This window comes from Falco biarmicus, chromosome Z (assembly GCF_023638135.1).
Source record: "Falco biarmicus isolate bFalBia1 chromosome Z, bFalBia1.pri, whole genome shotgun sequence".
Classification (NCBI taxonomy): Eukaryota; Metazoa; Chordata; class Aves; order Falconiformes; family Falconidae; genus Falco; species Falco biarmicus.
In genome coordinates this window covers 44,835,146-44,859,011 of record NC_079311.1, presented here as the reverse complement: position 1 = coordinate 44,859,011, position 23,866 = coordinate 44,835,146, and the positions used below count along the sequence as shown (strand labels likewise).

Here is a 23,866-nt window from a genome sequence, read left to right as displayed (position 1 = left end):
CTGTTAGTGATGTTAACTTCTTCAGAAGGAACGGGGAAAAAGTCCATCATGTAATAGCCTACTCAATAGTCCTGTTTAATGAGAAAGTAACAACAAAACTGGCGTGCTGTTTCTCTAGTTACGACTTTTCCTTTAAGTATTTAAAATCTAACTAAAACTCAGCAAAAAGGGGTGTGCGTGCGTATATACAAAAGTCACATAAATGGGACAGGATTCACTGGCACAAATATTGCTACGTTTGGTTTCTTGCATTACATTTCTTGGCTGAATATGCTGTTGTTGAAACTGAAAGTGCTTGTTGCTGCTTTACTATTGAATTTAGATTCCCCAGTAGAGACAAAATGTTTTTCTTCTCCAAGCAGTGAACATTTAAAACAATGTTTAATTTAAATAATCTTCAGAATATTTCATTAAAATACTTCCCTATTTTGAGATCCATGATGAAAATTGCAGGGTTTTGTACTTGCCATTATGATGAAGTAACTTAAGTTAAATTTAAAGTAAGTGAAAAAACAGAGGATGCATAACTGAATATTGCTCCTTCAGTGTTTGTTGCATTGTACTGCAATTTCAGAAACTAGGAAAAAAATGTTATGCACCTCAGTGGTTACCACAATTGCTTAATGTCCGTAACAAAAACATTCGTCTTTCTATACAGTACATATTAGGCAAAACTCCAGACTGGACAAATCAACTATGAAGAAATTTTTTTACAGTTCCAGTTTTTTGCTACTTGATAATCCTACTGAAGGCAGACATTAAACCTGCACAGGTAAACATAACGGCACAAAGATAAGCTTATTTAGCATATTAGGTATGATGTAAGCAACTTCTGAATGCAACAATAGAAAACTGCAACAGTTTTACAATCCTAAACTGTATGAAATGCTGTGGGTTTCTTTCCTGAAACATCCGTGGATAATGAGATCAGGTATAGATTCCTTATTAGAATGAAATCCCTCATGGAAGAGCAGAAGGGCTAGATTGAATCCACAGTTTTGATGGGTAAAAAGAAAAAACCAAAACCAACCAACCAAACCCAAACCCTAAAGCAATTCCTACCTGACTTCTGGTAATTCAGCAGATGAAATGAGACAGAAGACTGTTAGAACAACCCAGTTTGGAACCAACTAATTATGGAGGCAGGTACAGAATTATTTGCATAACCGAATCCTTCCTTACCATGGAAAGGTATCTTCTGGCAGCACAAGAAAAATGAACGCAATGTCCTGAATGCTAAACTATGTACAGGCTAAGTGTTCTTGCTTTAAAGTCTCTGGAGAGACATGAATAAGTCTGTTGTCAACAAAAAAGAAGCAAGCAATAGCAACACTGTGATAGGTGGAAAACAGATAATGTAAGGTCTTACAGAACTAAAAGACCCTGAATGCTGGAACAAAAAAACCGAAACAAAATCCCCAAAACACACCAAAAACCCAGAAGAGAAGCTGAAAACCGTATTATGTATCTGATAATATTTCCATTATTTTTTATTATCCTTTTGAGAACACTATCAGGAGTAAATGGCTATTGAACTCTACAACTGACATAAATGAACTCTACATAAATATTGATATAGATAAGTGTGATCACCTTTTAGATCTGTTTACAACAATACATTTTTAATACGAAAGCCTTTTCAAACCAGGGAAGAGAAAAAACTAAGTAGCATTATATACTGGATCACATGCTGCTGCAATAAAAATTGCAATTTTCGTATTTTTGGAACCTCTGCAACTATACCGTACTATGTAAACATACAACCCTATACTATTCCTTTCCATTCCTTTCCATTGTTTTACATATTTTCCACCACTCCAATACTTTCTCTTGTGTTCTCATCCTCTGCCCCTGTAGCCTTCCAAGTTCCTGCAAGGTGCTGCCCAAACTTGCTCAGCCGTTTGTGTTAGTCCCCATACTACCTATAAACATTCCAGCTTCCAAAGGTGTGTCCCCGGGAAAGGACACAGGGGATGACTTCTAGTGATATGACTGTACAGCACTGTACAGTACAAGTCCACAAACTCCCGTAAGACTTCTAATTATACCTTTCACCTTCTTTTTTCTCTTTTTAGTTAGCACCTCATAATGTACAGTAATTACATACTACACTTATTTTCATGATGCTCTGAACAGGAGTGAGTTTAGTGCATATGGCTGCTGAATTGAGTAAAAGCTAAAAAATTTTCTAATTTTCTCCTGTATGCTATGTCTTAATTTATATAAACTAATAATTGTTTCTCTTATTTCCTGAACAATTACTCATAAATTCCCCAAGCACTACTATGAATCATGCATGCTCTAACACATTAAGATTTTGGTATGCAATCTTCCTGTGTAGCCCAACATACAGTTTTTTACTGTATGTCAAGTGGAGTTTTGTCCTAACTTTATTTTCATTATTACATTTCTCATACAGCACATGGTGCTGAAGGCCTTCTCTACGTTTTTAACTAGTATCATCCAAGATGTTGGATTTTTTATTATAATAGTGACACACTTAGAAACAAGTTAACATAAAATTATCTTAGCACAGATAATTTAGGATTGGCACGGTTATCCAGTCTGTTCCAAAATTACTTTAACCACAAATATTTAAAGCAGTGTGGAAAAAAAAAATATTCCCACAAAAGCATTTATCAGAAGATACACAACCCTTGACATGTATTTTCAAAACAGCTTTTCAAAATAGGTTGTAACTTTTTAGGAAACTGCAAACACTGCAGTATCACTTTCTTTTAAAAATGTACATGAATGTCTATACTAATAAAGTCAAACATTATACAACTTCCCAAGACCACTATTAATCAGCATTAGGTTTAACAGGATGATCAGGGAACAGCATAGTCCTCCAGATCCACTGAGACAGACCTTACCCTAATAGATGACCACAATAATTCATCTCAGTCACTAAAACAGCTATATTGTTACAGCCTAATGACTGCTTGGTCACCGGTACGGAGAGTTTCCTGACATCTGCCTAACTCTTTGCAATGATTTACTACTTTGTTGTTGCCAACTTAAGAAGTAAAAAGTTATGGACCTCTGCAGTGAACCCCTTCAGTGCCGTGTCACACCTAATGCTCACACACTGCCTTCTCCACATTACCGCCTCTCACATCAGCATCACAAATACCAGAGCACAGATTCCAAACACTCTGCTTCTGAATTCTATAGGGCTCCTGGCTTCTCACTGAAATGATGAGAGCCTGGCCTGTAAAGGCTTATTTGAATCTAAAAGACCGAGCAAGCAGAGCTTATTGAAAGGCAGATTGATGGAGTCTGTGAACTAAGGAGGTAACTGATGAAGCATCCTTCTTGATGAAGCATCTTCTACCTAATGCATTTACAGAGAGTGTAAAATCACCAAATCATAGAATTGGTTGGAAAAGACCTCTGTGATCATCAGGTCCAACTGTTAACCCAGGACTGCCAAGTGCATCACTAAACCATGTCCCTAAGCACCGCATCTATGCGTTTTTTAAACAGCTGCAGGGATGGTGATTCCAGCATCTCCCTGGCAGCCTGTTCCAATGCTTCACCATCCTTGCAGTGAAGACATTTATCCTATTTAATTTATCCAATTTAAATCACTTCTAGCATAACTTGAGACCATTTCTTCTTGTCCTGTCACCTCTTATCTGGGAGAAGAGACCTACACCCTACCTGTCTACAACCTCTTTTCAAATGGTTGTAGAGAGCAACACGGTCTCCCCTGAGGCTCCTCCTCTCCAGACTAAACAACCCCAGCTCCCTCAGCTGATCCTCATAAGGCTTGTGCTCCACACCCTCATGAAATGGTCAAGATAAGGAATTTCATTGATACTAGGCAGAGGCAACTGCACTTCTTGTTCTGTTGTAAAAGCAACTGAATTAGAGGAACAGTGAAAAGCCCCCCCTCCCCCAAATCCTCCCATGATTGTTAGGTCACAATTTACGTAACAGAGCCCATGTATTATGGTGAAAGGCTGCACAGTTTATAACAGATGAACCACTTCCATAACTCCCTGGAGCTGCTTGTTTTGGTTCAGTTTTCAAGGCTGTTTCATGAATAACTTGTTCGAAGTAAAGTACTATTACTTGCCTCCTCCTTTTGTATTTACAGAGATAACAAGCATGACTCACATGCCTATTAGAACAGCGCCGTCTTCCTGCGTTAACAGCCCAGACGCCGAGCTGCTTGTACTGCTGTTCACAGCCCTATCAAACACTAACAGAAGGAACCAACAAGTTTACAATCAGCCTCACCATTATTTTTTTCAGCAGCAGTCATACATTGTATGCTAACTGTATTCTGCTGCTAATGCTTAAGGGAAGTTATGAAATACAGATCTGTTCCTCTTCTAGACTTGAGTTCTTAAGGAAGAGGAAAACCTAAAACAGCCTGAGACAGCCATCAAAAGACACATACGCACAAAGGCTTTCAGAAATAAAGGCTCCTTCTTCTCTTCCTATACTGAGCAGAACTGAAGAGGCCATCAACTTGTAATCGGAGCTTAACAGAAAGGAGTCCCAGAAATTCCAGTCTAGCACCTTTAGCACATATAACAAAGAGAATACCATCTTTCCTTCTCCGAAGCTATTCACTGGGTGTTGTCAAGACTTCAAAAAGAAAAGTATGGCCCATTGTAGATTTTGGGTTTCTTGCTTGTTTGTTTTTCTCTTTAAATTATTACTTTGTTTAAATCTGGCTTACTAGGTTTAGTCTCCCTGTTAAGTGGAATAGGTGTGAAAAGTCTCCAAAGATGAGAGTCAAAGCTAACTGGTACGGAAGTTGCAACTGCCAGAAAGTGCATGACTTTGCCAGGTAACCAGCAAATCCCTCCCACTTAATTCAGCTACTGGCTGCACAGATCCACCATTTAGTTAGAGCCTCAGGAGCAACAACAGGAAAAGAAGAAGAAAAAAAAAAGAAGCAACGTACTGAAATTATATAATTTACTCACTGTTACAAGATTTAATTCAATCAATGCCTACAGTAAGTTTTCACTGCACAGTTAGGAGATTGAAAAGTAATGAACAAAACAGACAAAAAAAAGAACACAATTAACTACACAGTGACTCATGAATAACCCAAGTATGTATTAAGTAACATTAGTTATCCCTAATTTGCTTGCCATCAAGTAGCCAAACCTAAACCCAAGGGAGCATTGTTCTGGAAGCAATGTGTTTCTGGGGAAGGATCCCCATAAAGAATTGCTGTCTATATAGACTTTTTTAAATTAAAAAAAATCCTGTTAGTAAACATTCACTTTTTTCTTTACCACTTAATTAAAAGGGAAACAATTTTTCAGTAGTTACATCCTTAGAAAAGGACTAAAATTAATCAGCTCAGGCAACATGACTTGAGATGTTAATTCTCCCCCCGCCTCCTCTCCCCCTTCACAGCTAGCAGAAACAAGGGAAAAGAGGGAGTAAAGCAGCACAAACTTAAGGACATGGATTTATATGATTAGGGAAACAAAGCATCAAATATATTATTTCAAGTATATTTAATTATATTTATAAATATAAAATTTATATTTATATGTCATATATAAATATATTAAAATATTTATATGTCAAGGAAGACAATCAGTTAGAGACCTGTCTTTTAAACATTTCAAATAACTGAGCCCAATTATGCAATCTTCATTCATACTCATGAATTCTTACAAGAATAATCTGGTATTAGTTTGAGGAAGTGCTCATGGACATGATTAAGAGGACAACCACTGGACCCACCATAATTAATGCTGAGTCATAAACGCCCTTAGGGAAGAAAAAGAAAAACAGTTAGGGGCCAAATCTAGTTCTATACTAGATTTGTCCCATAACTATATAGTTTATATATATATAAACTAGTTTATATATATATAGTCTATACTAGTTTATACTACAAAGGTTAAAGATTTCTTTGAATACTTGTTTTATGCTTTTTTTAAAAAGGTTATTACATTAGGACTTCCACTAGACTTGTAAAACATGCTTGGAAGGATGCTTCATGTAAAGAGGAAGGTACCTGCAGAGTAAATAAATTGAAAGTGCATTTACATTTTTGGTTACAATTTCAACTACATCTTTCATCTTTATTGTTTTGTTGAGGAAAATCAGTGGGAAATTCTTTTACTACCTCTGTCTAATCTGAAATGCAGGTACTGTGGCTCCTGGATGAGTGGCTAAATACTACTCAACTGCCAAGACTAACTTCTACAGCAAATAATCTGTAGAAAATCAGAGGCAAAGGGGTTTCCACAGGAGAAAGCTCTGGGGTGAACTACCCATTCCTGCTAACTGCACACAAATCACATGGCACCTGAACCACAGGCTGCTGGTCTGGAGTGGTAGCGGGGTGTTCATTAAGAAGACCCATAAATGACAAGTAAGTAACCAGAGATTAAAGATGTAAAAAATGGGGCTTTTAAACATTTTTACCATTTACCAAGGAAAAATTCTTGAGCCAAGCTCTCTTTCTGCTGGAAGCAGCTTAGCCTGCATGCATTGTGTACCCCACTCCATCAGTGCATCCAGTTTAGCTGACCTACAGACTAGATGATGTATGTTTGTGCCAGTGTACTATGTGTATGGAAGTCAAATGCCCTATCAATACATACTGCATTTCAACACTCACAAGACCATGGAGAAAAACACAGGTTAGCTGAATCAGATTCTTTTTTAAGCGAGGCTGGTGGTGCAATTAAAAAGAGGTATCTTCTCAGAAGTCTCACTACACTTTCACTGTCCATCTATCTGTGGGGCATCCACTTCTGTTAACAGCATTCAATTAGAAGAGCTGGAAGACAAGGCAAATAAGCTTTGCCTTCCTAATTGTTATATTTTAATTTTATTCAGTTGCAAAAACCTATCCTGTTTTCATGTAATTGCAACAATGATAGTGGAATGTTAAAAAGCAAGTAAGTGCATTAAAAAGCGGAGAAGAGGTAGTAATGCAGGGGTAGGGATGGGGAAGGATGATGACAGAAAGAGTTAGCATTTATTCATTACAAATTGACTATGCACAGTCCTGCAGTTTCCAAAATTAGGACTCATTTGTTACAACTTCTCACAGAAGACAGATTTGCTAACCCTATTAATAAAATAAAAAAAGAAGAAAAAAGGACAGAGAGAGTCAGTGAAAGTGGAATTAGCTGCTCAGTTATGTGTCCTCTTGTTGAATCCAGCTTCAGCAATAAAAACATGGACATCAAAAGCCCTTACCTGTGTCTACAAAATGCTAGTACAATTAGCAACCTATTAGAAAAAGCTTTAAAATGCTGTCAAACATAAGTCAGCAAAGAGTAGAGATTTTCTTTTTAAATATTTAAAAGAACTGATGCCAGAAGAGGCAGCATTAATTTCATCCAATTAAAGGAAATTTACTGCAGCTTGTCTTTTGATTTTTCAGAGAAAAACTGCATTTGTTGAAGCTAGCATCTCTTTTCCTGCTTTTTATATAACCAATACTAAAATAAAAGTATCTTTGAAGCAAAGTTCTTTATAAATTGCCTTACTTACAAATTGAATTCTAGTTAAATCACTGCTGCTTAATATCCAGAACACAGGATTTCACTTCTTAAAAGTAACTTTGCCAAGATTAAAAAATAACAAACAAACACATCTCAGAAAACCAAAAAGCCCCATCCTGACAATGTGTGAAATTCCTGTCCACAGACCAGTGAACAGAGAAAATTTCTGCACAGGCAACAGTTTACACCTTCAATCTCAAAACAAAGAATAAAATGTTTGTCATTTTTTACCAGGAACAAAAAGGATTTTTCTACCCTGGTTTTGGTGACAAATAAGCAATATCAACATCTGCAAATTAAAAAGAAAAGAAGTCTTCAACAAAAAAATCAGGTATGAAAGAAATGAGACCTGGTAGCAAAACTTCAGTTGCTTACTTTAGCTTCAGGTAGACCACTTTCTTAGCTTAGGGAAAAGTTTGTTTCTTGTTTTAACAAGTGGAAGGCGTATTTAATTCCCCGCTATATCTGAGAAGGCACTGAATAAAGGTACATTAAAAATCACCCCCAAAAAGGCTATCTTACTGACATTTTCTACAATGTTTTATTGCCGCATGTTAGGTCTGAGGTCAAACCCTGAAAGCTAGCTAAGCAATATAAACTCAAAACACTTAATAAAGCGAGAGGGTGGTGTGGGGTTTGGGGGTGGCAGGCAGCATGGGGCTGGGGCAGGGAAGGGGGGGTGCAGGAGAAAAGCGTTAAGCATTCATTTCTGCAATCATACAGGTTTTGAAGCAACACCAAACTAGCAGGATTAACATATGGTACAATGATGTTATAAAGGGAGGAAACAGTTTTGTTTAATATAGAGGTCAAAAAGACAGAAAAAGACAATTGCCATTAAGCAAATGAATCTGCTTGGAAGTTTTCTATCTTTAAGTAAATAACATTAATGTTAACTTAAATGCTTTGGAATCCTGTCCAAGATCCACACTTGGGTTCTTAGATAGGGTGCTTCAATTTACTAATTGGTAGTTATACTAGCTATTAAAATTAAGTAAATTAAGCCAGTAAACCAAATTAAGGCACTACTATAGCGTATTTAGACCAAATTACCCAGGTTGATCCAAGCATTTTCAACACCTCCGGTAAAACTGACTTTCTCATGGCCACATGAGACAGTAAAAGTGAGGGATTGAAGACAGGATCCCTACAGCCTACTGCACATGGGTGAGAGAGAATCTAGCTCAGAGACTGTGTAACTCATGGTGATCCATGGCAGCGTGTCCTGGGCATGCTACCAGTGCTCTCCATTCATGACTCCATGCTGTACAGTGGACGCAGGTCCATCCTGCAACAGCTCATGATGAGAGTGGGGCAAGTGGTACAGAAGCTGGGCCAATGAACGGAGCCACAGTCCAACATAACAGCCTCCCAACAACAGCTTTGAGCTCTTTTTCAGCACTGTTCTTCAATTTAAGGTCCAGTTATTAATATTTCAGACCTACCCACTGGTCTTTTAACAGCCCAGGTCTCTGCACAGCAAGATCGTGTAAGAGGATGAAAGACAGCACAAACGCTCAGAATGGCAAGATTCCCTTGAAACAGAAAAAAACACTTTAAGGGCCATGAGCTTGCCTTTCCCTTATTCTGTAATTGTTTGTGCTGAGGAAAAAAAATTATATGAAGTGCACAAAAAAATGCTGAATGTTACTGAACTGTAACAGTGCTGGCAACCATAACATATTGTACCAGTGAAGATCTTCCCCTGTTACTTTCATTAAATTCATCTGCTGATAGAGTGAGGCATAATTAAGAGATTGAGACAAATACAGATGTCTGAATTTTGGGTGTGGTAGGGTTCTGGTTAAGCACATTTTCCTTTAGCCTTCCAAAGTATCTATGAACTCGAGTTTCTAAGACAAAATTACTTCATATTAAAAGTATGCATTACATTTCTACTCATTTTAAGGAAGAGATAGTTACTGTCCCTTCTTGTCATGTAGCTTATAGAAGGGATGTTTTATATTTTGTGCAATGCCGCCAACTGCAAACCCAAAATTATGGCATTGCTTTCTGTTTGGTTCCTCAGCCACTTGGAAGTACTTACTTTTAACAAGCACTGTAATAAAATTCCCTGGAACTCTGCAGCTGGCATAACCCTGTCTCTTAGAAGTGGGTGCTGGAAAATGTAACTAAACCAGGAAGTCTCTACTCCACAACCACCTTAACCACATTTTATTCAGTCATATGTAGCCATGTCAAGTAACAATCCCATATGGTTAATTCCATGATCCATATTGGATCTCCATGCTGGAGAAAACTAAGACTCTCCTAAGAAACTTACTAAATTTCAAGAAGTGTAAAAGTTCAAAAGGAGCATGAGAATCAGGTAAAAAACCCAGCAGCACAACAGTTCTCGTTATCCTCCTCTTACACTCTTCAGCAGAACAGAACTGCGCTAAGATCTCATTGGGAGAATTCCCAAGAAAAAGACAAAAAGAAATACAAACCTTAACAGAAAGAAAAAGATCTAATCACCAAATCTAGAATGGAGGGGGGGGGGGGGGGGAGGGAATAAAAAAAAAAGGTGTTTAGGGAAAAAGCTTATTTGGTACCCTATTGAGAAATAACTGTGTCATGTTCAAAGAATAATGACTTAATGAGACCATCTGAACACTGAAGAAACATTAGTAAACAAAACTATCTTCAGGGACTAACCCTTACTTTAAAAGTAGGTTCTTCACAACCCAGTCTACATACCAACTGCATCACTCTCCTAACACACACTTCTACCAACCTCCCTCCAAGGCATATTTATTTACATTTCCTCTCATTGTGGTACCTTCATATGAGAAATCTAATTATCATTGTTTTCCCAACAGGAAAGAATTTGTAAAATCTAATTCTCATGTAGTTTGGACCAGCAACGCAGGACACAATAAAAAATTGCATTAAAATGTTGAACAGCCAGAATTTGATTGCATTCTATGTTGGCAAGGCTTCTGTAGATGGTGTCTGTCTCAGTAGACACAGATGGTTATAACATCTGCTTGGAATGTGTTCATAAGAGGTTATTTTCTACTGCATATCCTAGTCAGTAGATGATAAGTTGCAAAAGACCTGCTGGATCATAGAAGTGCATCCCAATGCAAATTAAGAAAGTAACTGTCAATAGTACTGACTTCAATAAAGAAAAATTAAAAGCATTATTTGTTGCGGTTTTCTTATTTTTCAGATGGGCAAAATACCACCCACATTGCTGATTCATATGGTATCATCAGACAGCAGTGCACAGGAAGCTCTACAGGAAGACCACAAAAGATGATGAGTGTCCAAAAGGGGGCAGATAGGCAGAAACATACCAGTAAAAGCATACACACCCCACTGGAATCAGGAAACAGCAGAGCTAGTGAAGGAGAGCTTCATTCAGTCCTTAATAATTAGCTCCTCTACTAGATCTACTAGCTCCTCCTCCTAGATCTACTTCTTTAAAATGTAGGTTTCTTTTCTGCAACACAGATGAGGAAAAGTTACATAGTTTTTCACAGGAGGGAGTTGGTGTTTAAAACATTTTGCAGTGCAGGAATGAATACTTCACTATGGCAAGGGCAGCCAGCGCAAGTCACTGTTTATCACAAAGACACGTGCTACAAGGCTGTACTGCCATGCCCCTGTCTGATTAGGATGGTTTTATTTATAAATACTGCCCTGCAGAAGAATTTTTTGTTTGCAATGAGGCTTTTCACAATGAGTCTAATAATAAGGTCACATAATTTGTTCTTCTGGTCAGTGGCACTAGAACTACACACAGATGAAATTCCAGAAATTCCAAGACTCAGCAGAGAACTGCTGACAGGTGTTTACATTCTTCTGGAAGAGCAGGAAGACTTGGGTTGCAAGCAGTGAATGAACTATACACAACACTGCTCTTACTACACAGAATCTAAAAGAACAAGCTTCTAAAAACTAACAAGCTTACACAAAGACATACTCTCTCTCTAGATCGCAAAAGTCTCGTTAGAAACTTCCTGACCATATTTGAGAAACCACCTGCAGAGTCTATGCTCTTCCTTGCAGAAATACCTCACTTATTTTCATTGTGCAGGCTCTTCTAAAACATCTCAGATCTGTCCATTCATGCATTACTCAGTTTCTTATACATATCCTTATACAGCTTCCCTTATGAGCAAGTTTCAATCAGACAAGTAACTCCAACTTCTTTAATACAAATCCATTTTATACTACATATACTACAGCACATACATGCACTACTCAAACATTCTTCATGTCTTTTAGTAATGTCTCACTCCAATACCAACAGCTGCTTCAAAAAAGAAAGTACTTAAGCTAATTTCTTCCCCAAATTGCTACTGCAAAATTGAATTATAAATCCTTGGAATATTTCTGAAAAATGCCACCACATTTCATTATGCCCTGTGCTCTTCTTTTTATTTGCTGACTACTGTCTGTGAAGAACTTATAATATCCGGTATGATTTTGCACTGTTTTGAGTAGCTTTATTTTCAATCCTTCATTTTTACTCTTTCAACTTTTCAAAGGTCAAGGTAGTATTTAAAAGTTCTAGTAACAAAGAAAATAAAAGAAAGAAAAGGAGGAAAAAAATAACTAAAAGAAACCCATAAAGGTCTAGGTTTATGAGGAAAAGTAATTAAAACTTTACTGCAAAAGATTTCAGCTTTCAAGAAGTCTTTTTGTGATCCAGAGTTTGAATGAAAGCAGCTTTAAAAAAAATGCATAGGGTCAAAGGAATCCTGTAAAAATGTACATTAGAAGTTTCTCAAAACCATACTGTCCCAGAAATCAGAGTTTTATCTTTTGACATGGGGGAAGGCAAAAAATCCTACCCTCTCAGAGCTTAAAGTTCCACAAGATTCTTCCTATTTGATTGTGATGGGTGCCTTTAGAAAGTGCATTTAGCTTTCAGAGGCTGGTACAACTAAGTATTTTGGCTTTAGTTTTATTCTCAAATGATATTTGTACATACACTGTAATGGCTTAAGACACAGAAATATAGTTTTTCATGGAGTATCATCTTGAACTGATACCCTTAACAAAAGAAACCCAGTTAAAAACAAAAGCAACAAAAAAAAAATCTGCCAATCCAAACTATATATTATTTTTCAGTACTGAAAAAGTACACCGGTAATTAATACTACCTTTGCATCTATACTCACTTCAAAAGCAGTATTTTAGTAAAATGCAGAAAAGTGCTATATATCAGAAAAATTCTTAACATTCTTACCTGGGCCACAAATCCTGTTTCTGCACAACTACAAGTTGTCAGTGTAGTGTGAGAGAATACTTAGTGAATCCTGTAGGTGTAAAAACTACTGACTGTTTCCCTACTCAGCAGATTTCTGCTTTAAATGATCCTTGAAGCATTTAAATAAGTAATGGCTGCTACTGTGTTTCTCCACATCCCCAAGTCTTCTTCACGCTCCAGTGATAGGCAATTACCTTCTCATCCAACCTGTACAACTGGCAGCATTTTGTTTAGGGCTGAAAAAAATAGCTAGATAAAGACAGGAGACCAAATGCAAAGAACATCTTCACACATCAAGTGCACTCATCTACCTCCTGTACACACAAGAACACATACAGAAAGCTTAAGTTCTTAAACTTAAACCAGCGGTCACAGCTTGCCAAACAAAAAATAGCCAAAAATAGAGCATCTCCAAACACAAATTACTCCAAACTAGCAAAATAAGTCACATGCAAACTACTATTATAATGTATCTACAAACTGGCTTAGAAGTTTAATAACTAAAAAATAAGCCAAATTTTAACTCTGGGTGATAGATCACATCACGAAAAATGTAAAGTCATCATCATGAAACAACCTTAATTAACAAGGAAAAACTTTAATCATAACAACTCTTCCACAGTATCACCTGCCTCATCCAAGCACCCACAAACTCTTATACATGATAGGAACTAAGGCCATGGAGAGACATGTGAGAGTTAGAAAAATGTTAGGAAGGATTAAAAGCAACTCTTGGTTGTTACTACCCCTCCAACCCAATATTAAGCTCCCTTTTGCCATGCTTGAGACTGTTCACAGAAATAACTTGCCCACAATAAATTATTTTCCTACCTACCCAGTATCTTAAGTCCACCATAACACTAAAAAAAGGACAGTCAAGATCTATACACTTTTTTTTGCCAAAGCTAAAAGATGCAACCACAGCCCTGATTGTTATAAAGGTATTAGAAAAAACATTAACACATAACGCAACTGATGTCATGCTTAGATTTGCCTTTGCCAACCTCCTCTTCCAGAAGCAAAACACTGCACTCTTGCCTCATGCCTCACCTGTATGCAATCACCCAAAGTGAATACAATGTCGACATGGGCCCACAGTCTGAAAACAAGCAGGCATGTGACTGGATTGATGAAGGCTGAATATGTATCAACTCCTCCTCTGCAGACTTTATACCAACTTTAATCAGAGAGAGAAAAAGAGCAAAATAACCTTTCAGAAAAAGTAAAGAATGGATGTGATGGAAGGAATTATGTGAATACCTCTACCAGGCAATACATCTTATAATACAAAACAAATTACACTTGAGAAAAAAAAGGGGGGGGGGGGGGGGTGCTACGTTTTTTTAAAACAACACTTTCGCTTAACATGAATTAGTATATTTTCTAAGCCGAAGCTGAATTTTATTTTAAGAAAAAGAATTATTGCATCTCAGATGCTGTAACTTTTACCACACAGGAAGTGCAAACTGAACAGACTGACAAAACATGCAGAAAACTTTGGTCCATTTTAGCTGAAGTTTTCTTAATCCATTGCAGCAAACCTTATTTCAAGCAACTTTTGCATATTACTAGAAATCAACAATGAAGACATGAGATTTCAATAACTTTTAGTCATTCTACATAAATATAACTAGAACATAACTGGGTCTGAGTTCCCCAGAAAAGTTTGCTGTGGGAAGGAAATATTTTCGTAGATTCAGAGGAAAATATAACAAAAATACTGCAATCTGAAATTACTTCAGAAATAAATGCTGGATAACCTTAGCATGTCTCCTGTAAAAACGAATGAAATAATAAGGAAGCTATTACTGTTAAATATTTTCTTCTAGGAAATACTTGTAAATGTCTATATTTATATATTTTCTGTATAAAATTATATTGTATAAATACCTGTATTTACACAACTGTTATTAACTATGGAGAAAGTCAGAACCATTCCAAAAATACACTAAACTCCTATTACACACAAAAGTTGCGCTGAGTGTATTTTACATCTTCATTGTCAAGACATGCTCACCTGAGCATTTCCTTTCAGACACACAATATGCTCTTCAAGCAAAACTAACTAACAAACATTTGGAACAAAACTGTCAGAAAAAAAGGAAACCTAAAATACTAGTGGAACAATACTGTCAGAAAAAAAGGAAACCTAAAATACTAGAAGCCTGTTTTCCTGTATTTATGGTCCTTTGTCCAGTTTATGATCACAAAATCCACAGGAATCCACTAGCATTATTACCACCCATTTGTTCTCCACACTAGCAGAAACATTAAAATGGTGGAAAGATAAAACAGATCATGGCCCACATGAGTGTTTTTGTATGAGACTTACCACTTCCCATTAACAAAGAGCAGTTAAACACTTAAAATGTTGTATTTAAAAAAATTAAAGAGCTTCATTTAAAATAAAATATAAAAGGAGGAAGGAAGAAATCTTACTGTTCTGCAAAAAGAGTAGCTAAAATTTAGTTTTCACATTTATGCTAAACTGCAAACTAAGACAGTTTCCTCATTTCATATTGGTGAAGCTACCTATTATTTTACTGGGGAAAGGAAGAGAGTTCATTTATCTGTTTATTTTAAATGACAATAGTCTCAGCTCTTTGTGGAAATACTCAACCGTGTTTGTCTAGCTTACTTCTGATACACAATCGTTTTTTCCCCACACTTGGAAAAATTTCTAAAACTCACACTTCTGCTGGGGTGAAGTATGAAACAGCAGTTAAGCAGAATACAAGAGAGGAAACAAGCAACTTGCAAATTCACAGGAGCAATCCAGACAAATGCAAGAGACCTCTGCTCTAAACAGAGAACAAACAAATGAATTAAGTGAACTGGCAGAAAGAGGACAGGATGTAAATCACTACAGGTATGGCGTTTGGGGTTTTTTTTTTTTAGATTTTATGCAAATGTAAAGGAGAAGAAAGAAAACAGCAGAAAGCAGGAAAAATGGTAAGGCCACAGTTAAGTAGAGACCTGCTGAGGCCAAATGTACATAAGACTGGAGAGGTGGCAGACAGAAAGGCAAGGCATGAGAAGAGTAAATGATGGAGACTGACAAAAAGACAAGACAGACAGCTGGTGAGAAGCTGGGATCTAGTTAGGATTGTTGAAGTGCTCATGAAGGGCTCTTGATGAAGTTCTCAGGAGGAAATTTTTCACGGCTTTACTGGAGCCCCTAAAGCTCACTGGTCAATGTTTTCACAGGAGGAAACATGGCTATCAAGGAGACAGGTTTTACCTCACATTATGGCTCCTGAAAAGAACACGCTATCCTCAGTTGCTGTATCTCAATACATCTTGTTAGAAGACAGTGGTATTTTAAATCTAGCTATACTCTCTTGCATGTTGGCTGGCTCTGCAGTGATCTATTTCTTGCCAAAATAATGCATCTGGAACTTCCTGGTATTAGAAGCATTTAACTCTTTAATCTCTTTTTCTTGTAACCTTCGTTAAGCCCCCTGTTCCAGGTTTTGAGATGCTGCAGAATACTGCTTATGCAGATGACACCATTCAGGTTTCTCCATCTGCTTGAAGAGCTGCTTGATTATCCCTGCTCCAAACTAGTACTTTGTTTCACCATCCCAAGAACATCATTCTTGCTTTAAAAAAAACCTAAACAAACCAGCAAAACCTAAAAGCATATCTCGCTAAAAGGCCAGCAATTCCTCTTATTCTGCATCGTTTGACACTCAATAACCCTCTCAGTGTTTGCACACTGCTGTTCTGGATTCAGTCCTTCATACTCTTCATATATTAGGTGAGGTATCTGCAGAAGGCTCTTTCTTCCAATCTAGGTTTGTTCAGTATCAAATTTCACCCAAGAGATCCAGAACACTAACACCCTCAACTGCTCTTCCAAGATAAAAATTTATACAGGCTCACTCCATACCTGCTCCTGTTGTCCTGCTTCTGTCTGTATTTTTATTTATTTGCTCCAGTGGATTTGTCTGACTTATTACAAACGAGCTAACAAGGTAAACATGGACTTGAAGATAATGCCAGTAAGATTTTGGACTCTGAAAGCATTTCCCATATCTGCTTATTTTTACTGCAAAATATTCCCCAAAGGAAACAGGCATAAATACAGAAACAAGTTCCACAGAAAGCGATCTTAGAAACTTAACAGCAGATGTCTATTGTACAATAAAACTAGCTTTTATGTTTTCAGCCTCTTTAAAAACTTTCTTTTAGCCTTTTCTATTACCGTTACTCACATCAGTTATCTTGTTATGAATATTTAAGAAGTCTCACAGGAAATTATGGGCATGGGATTCAAGTAAGATTTCCTGCCTGTAATCACCATGGAGTGACACCTTCCTGATACTGTTGCTCGCTAGAGCAGAGAGGCGACTGTCTTTTGGAAGTTACACTGAAAGGGAACAGTCTGGGGCAACAGTGGAAGTCAGTGTTTAGTACAGTAATAATTTATTTGTTTAGTATAGTAATAGATTGGGGGGGGGGGGGGGCAGGGGGAAGCCACCCATGTGTACTCCCCACCTTCAGCAATATGGGACATGGGGAAAAAAAAAAAGGATAGAAAAGGAGAAATGGACACTACATTATCTTAAGGAAAGGCTTCTAAGCCATTCTGAAGAACACTGAAGATGTGAGAATTTAGAAGATTAAAATGAACAGTCGTCTTATTTCAGTATTTGAAAGGAATGACAGAAGCATGGATACACAGTTCAGCTTTCCAAAAAGACAAATTATAAAAAACATAAACCTGTATTTTAGGTTTTTTTAAAATGTGCATTCGGATTACCTGTGGTTGCACATGAGTTAGCACTGTACACTCACAAAATTCTGCAAAACCAGACAAATTTGAGAATTGCTTGTAAACATTTTTATAAAAACTAAGGCTTTCCCGTATTTCATAAAATACTTCTTACCCTAAAATTCAAGAGCCACATGAAAACTTAACAACTTCTCGTTAAAAAAAAAGTAACGGAAGCACAAGAACATTTACCCGAAAGGAAACTAAAACCCAGTCCATAAGCCACCATTTCCTATGACAAATTCCTAAGAGAAGAGATCACCCTCATCCATTATCTTAAACCTCAGTAGAGCTCATATTCTGAAGTTTAACACAAAAAAGAAATGTCTTTCATGTTATAATGCTCTATCATCGGTTCTGAGATACTGCATTCTAAACACTATAGTTACACTTCTCAGTTGACTTTCACTACACTGACAATAAATCTTTCAGAACAGCCTAGATTATTATAATATAGGACAACACATTTCAGTCTTTGCCTCTTTGCTTATGTTGGTGACTGTGAAGCCAACATATTCCACAAGAACTTGCTAAACTTCAAACTTGCCTCTTGCTACAGTGATTATATTAAAACAACCCCAACTAAATGTGATATTGTACACCACACAGATTGCAACTAGCCTACTTAACTATTTTTTTTCTATGACAGCAGTTCAAATTCCATAGCAGAGATTTGAAACACACCGATTTTAATAACTCCTAGTTAAAGGCAAGAAAATTGGTACAGTAAGAAAAAAAACATTTCAACAGTAGCCCTTAAGAGTATCGCAGAACATGAAGAATTTGACTAAAGCAGCCACTCTTCTTTAGGCCCAGCCACATCAATACCAGCCTGAACTGCAGTTTTCTAAACTATTGTGCAAAAAACAACTACTGTGCTAAAAATATGCTGTTACTCAAACTTCGAAATATTCTCTCCAGAGATAGGACTTCCTGATAGGAGATTCAAATTAATAGGAAGTGCCCTTCCTGTGTTTTCTAGACTGCTAGGCTAATGAGTTTGTTTTCAACTGCCTTTAAAAAAAAGGAGCACATTAACCAATTGATTGGTGTTCACTGCTTTAAAGTGACCTTGTACACAAAGCACAAATGTAGCAGGCCACAATCTTCTCTATTCTGGTGTGATGTTGCAGCAAGTTTGGTTTCCCATGTATTTTAGAAGGAATTTGTACAGGAATTGCCTTGAGACCCTGTCAGCTGGTGATTCCATTTTGCTCTGCCTGTAGCCCTATTATAAACTGATGGGAATGCTTGTGAAGGTGCTGAGCACAAAGACAGACTTCTACCTTTAGGAAAGTGATTTCTATGTAGACAAAGTGAACAGCTCTGGCCATGCGTATACATATGTATGAAAACCTAACCAACTCACTGCACACTGCAACTATATAAAAACAGTATATAAATTCAGCACTCATAGTAACTATGGAAAACTATAGAACACACACTCCATAGTATAATACAAGGAAAAAAATGCCTGGTTTATGATTAGGACTTCCAGATCCTATGGCAAAGTGCCAATCAGTACCAATTTTGAAGAAAAATGATTGTGCTTCACCATCAACTGACTTTTCAGGTCATTATGCTATATGCTTTGAGCACAGCAAAAACATGGAGCCAAAAGCCTGAAATACACATAGAAAAGCAGTTTTCTTTTTAATACTAATTACACATTTTATTTTGATTCATGAGGGATGAGGGGAAACTAGACAGCTCCAGTATGCAGTCAGACTAGGAAGTTCAACAGTCTCTTTTACCAATTAGGACAATTTTTTCAATTTTTTTCCATGTACACAAAAAACCCCACCCACCAATACAAAAGGTTAACAATATGGATTTTAACCTACAGGATCCTCCTGACTTCCCACTGCATAAATCCAGGCTCCTACAAGACTCTGGCTATTGTAACATTACATCACCAACAAAGGGATGATCAACTGCAATGACTCTGGCAGATGCAAATTGGGAAAGAACTCTTCTTTAACCTGGTAATAAGCTTTATCTTTCCTACTTCTAAATTAAATATCTTAAAACACATACAGCAGTTCAATTCCAATAATTAAACTTCATAAATGTAGACACAAAAGATTTTCATCTTAATACAAGTTTATTTCATCCTGTCTTCCCCAGTTAATGGCAGCTTACTTCTTTACCATAGATGTCCTTGCTCTTTAATAGTTTCTGATATTTAAAAAAAATATTGGAGTAAAAGAACTTTTGAGTAATCTATTAGAGAAAGTATTATTTCCATCCAGAATTACTGAATTGTTGTATTCATCCAGGATTACTAAATTATCATTACTCTTCCACAATCTTGAAAGAAAGGTAAGCTCTCCACTTGTGAGAGATCTTAAACCCCCCATCTGACAACGTTACTGATACTGGCTCAACAGTAAAAATCACAGCAAGTTCTCAGGAACTGTTATCAAAGTTGTTCCACTCCTGTGACAAGAAGTGGGAGATATAGCTATGTAATCCTGTGCCTTACCATGTATTCAAGTAAATATTACACATTTTGCTCTCCTTCTTGGAATGTTTAAATTATTTTCCTTACCTTTCTTTTAAAATGTAAATACAAAAAAAAAAAAAAAAAAAAAAAAAACCAAAACATTGCAAAGAAGTCAGGCTAGTCGGAGATGAACCTTCCAAACATTTCAAATGTATTTTGTCCTTTTAAATTTCAATAACAGCATCATTCTTAGAGGAATCTGACTGTTCTAAGGTCTTGCTTCAAGAATTTTATTTCCCAATATGTTCACACACAAACAGGTATCCCCACCTATTTTTCTAATAATTTGAATTTTTTCCACACATAATGTTAATGGCAAACCTTAAGCAGTAAGGTTCTCCCACAGATCAGATGAATGGTTTAACTGTGCTCTGGCCAAAGCATGGCCTGGCAGGAAAAGACAAGGGGTAACTGAAGTCACAGTCAAATAGCAGCCTGCCATTAAACCTCTGCCCTGTGACAAAACCCCTCAGGCATCTTGTTAAGAGCAGCTCTCTCTTGTTAAAAGCAGCAACTTTGTGTTGTCAAAGTAGCAAAAAGGGCAGAGAGCTAGCTAAAGACAGGACTGAAGATGCCCTTTTCTTCTAAGCTTTGAGTATAATTTGTGTGATGTAATTTTTTTAGAGACCTTCAGTAGGTTTCCTAAAATAAAAAGAAGAAAAGCTTCAGCTTCAAAAATAAACAAAAATCTCACCTTGTTATGTTCATACTTGTATGGGATTTTGAGGGTATCCATGGCTCTGATCATGGCCTGCATTGCTGTAAATATATTCTGGTACACCAGTTTTGTAAAGCCCCTTTTGTCTTCATCAGAGTAACCTGATCCATGAATGATTCTCATCTGCTTGATAAACGTGCTTTTGCCACTCTCTCCTGTGCCTGCAAGACAAGTAAGAAGGACACGCTTTAGCCAATGGATACAAACATGACTTTTTTTGCACAGTGCTGACAGCTTGTTTAGTGCAGGGTTGAACAGTGCCAAGGGCTGTTTGCAAGGTAACTACAAGGACCGGTTCAGTGTCTAACAGCAGCATCAGTAGCAACTGAAGAACTACTGAATTAAAACTTGTATTTTGATTTAATAACTAAATTACTGAATAAAACTAAACTCAAAAATATACGTATATGACTGCATATTTAAAAACTTCCATTATTGAAGGTGTAACTGTCCAAAACATCTAACTTCAGGTAATCACTATGAGATGTTTTATCACAAAAATTCAGGAAGAAAGAAAAAACTTCAAATTCCTTGGCCAACCTTCAGGACATTATGATAGGACGTGTACAACCAATAGATATGTTTGTGTTTTGGTCTGGTTTTTTAGTGGTTTTCTTTTTAAAAGCAAGTAGTGTAACAATTTCAGCCCTGCAAACCTTAACCTCAGAATCACGTGATATGCCTCAATTAAAATTTGGTTCATATCCATTAATGGGCAGTCATTCCTTCCTTCCTTTAAATTTCTTCCCATCTTTGTATTAAAACTAGTTTGTTAATAAGCATTTCTGACTATTTGTGAATGTAAAGTTAAGATCTTGTTGGAAATTTCACACAGGATACATCTCACAAGATTTTTCCTTTGCTCCAATTCAGTGAGCTCATCCTCTGTGACTAGAAGAGCTTACCTATATTATTCCTTTGCTTGCTTAAGAGGAGTTGAAATTTAGAATGAGCAGTTGCACAGCCACACAAACCCTGCATTCACTCAGCAATTCAGCCCTGCAGGAAACAAACGCATGCACCAGAGTGCATTGCTCAGTGCTTGCTGTGCTTTTCTACCCTTCAGACTGGGTTTTATTTTAATAATTTCTGTAAAGCTTTCATGCCTTATACCATAATACTCATGTCCCAAGATGAAGGCAGCCTCATGCCCTTTTACCTAATGTTTTAGGTATCTTATCAGAGAAGTGTGCTTCACAGCAGTGCAGTGCAAGGTGAAAGGAGCGACCCATAACCATTTCAGCGATACCACACTCGGCAAAAATCTAAGCTGGAAGCCTCTAAAAGCTTTTGTCTTTACCACAAGCATCATTTTGAAATCTTCAGTCCCATTTCCCGCACACATAAAACAAACTTCTAACATAAGCCTTCCTTACATACACATTCCCAGAAAATCAAGCACACTGTTACATACCAATCAATTTTACTTTCTCTGGGGAGAAAGCGATTATTATTGCAATGAAGAATGTGCTCTCATGCTGAAACGTGAGACCAAGCCTGCTTGACCCTCTGCCATCACAGGGATCCTCAGCCTGTGCTGTGGTCAGGGGTGCAGCCCTAGGTGCACAAGCCACCTCTGCAGGGCACTGCCTAGCCACCGGGCTCAACTTGCCACACACAACATGACAAATTCATGCTAACCAGGCACAGATCTTTGTGGAAAGGGTGATACAGTACAGACCATCCTGGGTCAATGAAATCTGTCTCTCTTCCAGTTCACCACAATCAGAGGTAAGATCTTTACACTTCTGCAATCCACCAGTGTGCCAACCTACCAAACTTTCCTTAAGACTGTAGAAAATTACAAGCCTTGACAATACAGAACTATTACACTGTCAAAAATAATTCAGGCTACCTTTAAGACCACCAGAGTTTTTCTCTTTTTCTGAAACCTATGAAACAGTCATGTCCTTATATATGAAGTGCTATACCACACATTTTTTAGCAATTCTGTAATATTGTTCAGCTTTTCTGCAAGTTATGTCACACATTTAATACAAAAATATGAACAACATGAACCTGTAAAGCACAGAATGGTATATGACACGTCTTTTTGACACAATTAACTCTTTTACTAAAGATACTGCTTTAACGCATAAAGCAATCATTTCCACCAAACACCTCTGAATCAGTGGAATACAAAGTGACTTCCAGTTTTGGTCCTGACGCTTCCCTACTAGGGAATCCAGATTCCTTCCAAATGCCCAAATGCAAATTTAGCATCAAGATAGGAAGAACACATTTGGATTATCTGCTATGTTTTAAAGACAAAAGCTTATAATTCTTTTAAATCTTTACTGGGAGTGTAGGTAGCAATTGATACCACACATGATAATCACACGCAAGAAAACACGGTGTAAAGCAATCTGATCATGTTAGAAGACAGTATTTCAGATTATTTACACCTTGAAAGTGAGTCTACAAAAACTGCAGTAGGTAGGAAAACAAAATTAAAATCCAAAGGAGAATCTAAAACTTAAGTCTGCATCTTATTCAGCTTTGTGGTTCTGTAATTGGGTGTTACCATACTAAGACTGTCAGCCAAAGACCAGTAACAAAATTATACTTGGAGATCTAAAGATATAGATACACACACTGTAATTTAATGTATTTTTTCAATACATATGTATATGAAAAATATATACTGTATATACATATAAAGTATGTATAACTACCCATACATATATGAAAATGGTACATCTCTCTCTTTTTTAAAGCCATCTCAAAGTTTCCTTCAGTCTGCCGCACGTCAACACTTAAAACTACGTGCCTGCCCAAAGACTAATTTTCTGGTTAAGCCCACAGCAACAGTGAGAAATTTCTAGTCCTCCTTAACTGCATGGTGTGTCACATGCACAGGGGGCACAGCCTAAAAACTATCCTGTTGAAAAAGGATTGAAAAAGGAAATAATGTAAAATTTACAGCACAAAATTCACAAAACCAGGATAAAAGAATATGAATGACACAAGAATATTAAAATTTACAGGGCTGCCCAAAAATTACCAAGAAGTGAAAATGTTCATTTTCAGCACAACATGCAGGAACTCACAAAAACTTCACATTGATAGTTCCTCTTAGATTGTTATGATCAAGGGCAGAAAGTAAATATTTTTATATTGTTGCTGACAAGGAAAG

General features: G+C 37.0%; 1 protein-coding gene across 1 annotated transcript in view; it reads right to left on the bottom strand.

Moving 5' to 3' along the window:
• LOC130142524 (guanine nucleotide-binding protein G(q) subunit alpha) overlaps nt 1-23,866 on the bottom strand; it is a 136,296-nt gene that overhangs the window by 71,122 nt on the left and 41,308 nt on the right. The window contains exon 2 of the mRNA XM_056324646.1: nt 20,707-20,891. Within this exon, the coding sequence (XP_056180621.1) occupies nt 20,707-20,891 (185 nt within the window). The remainder of the gene's footprint in view (nt 1-20,706; nt 20,892-23,866) is intronic.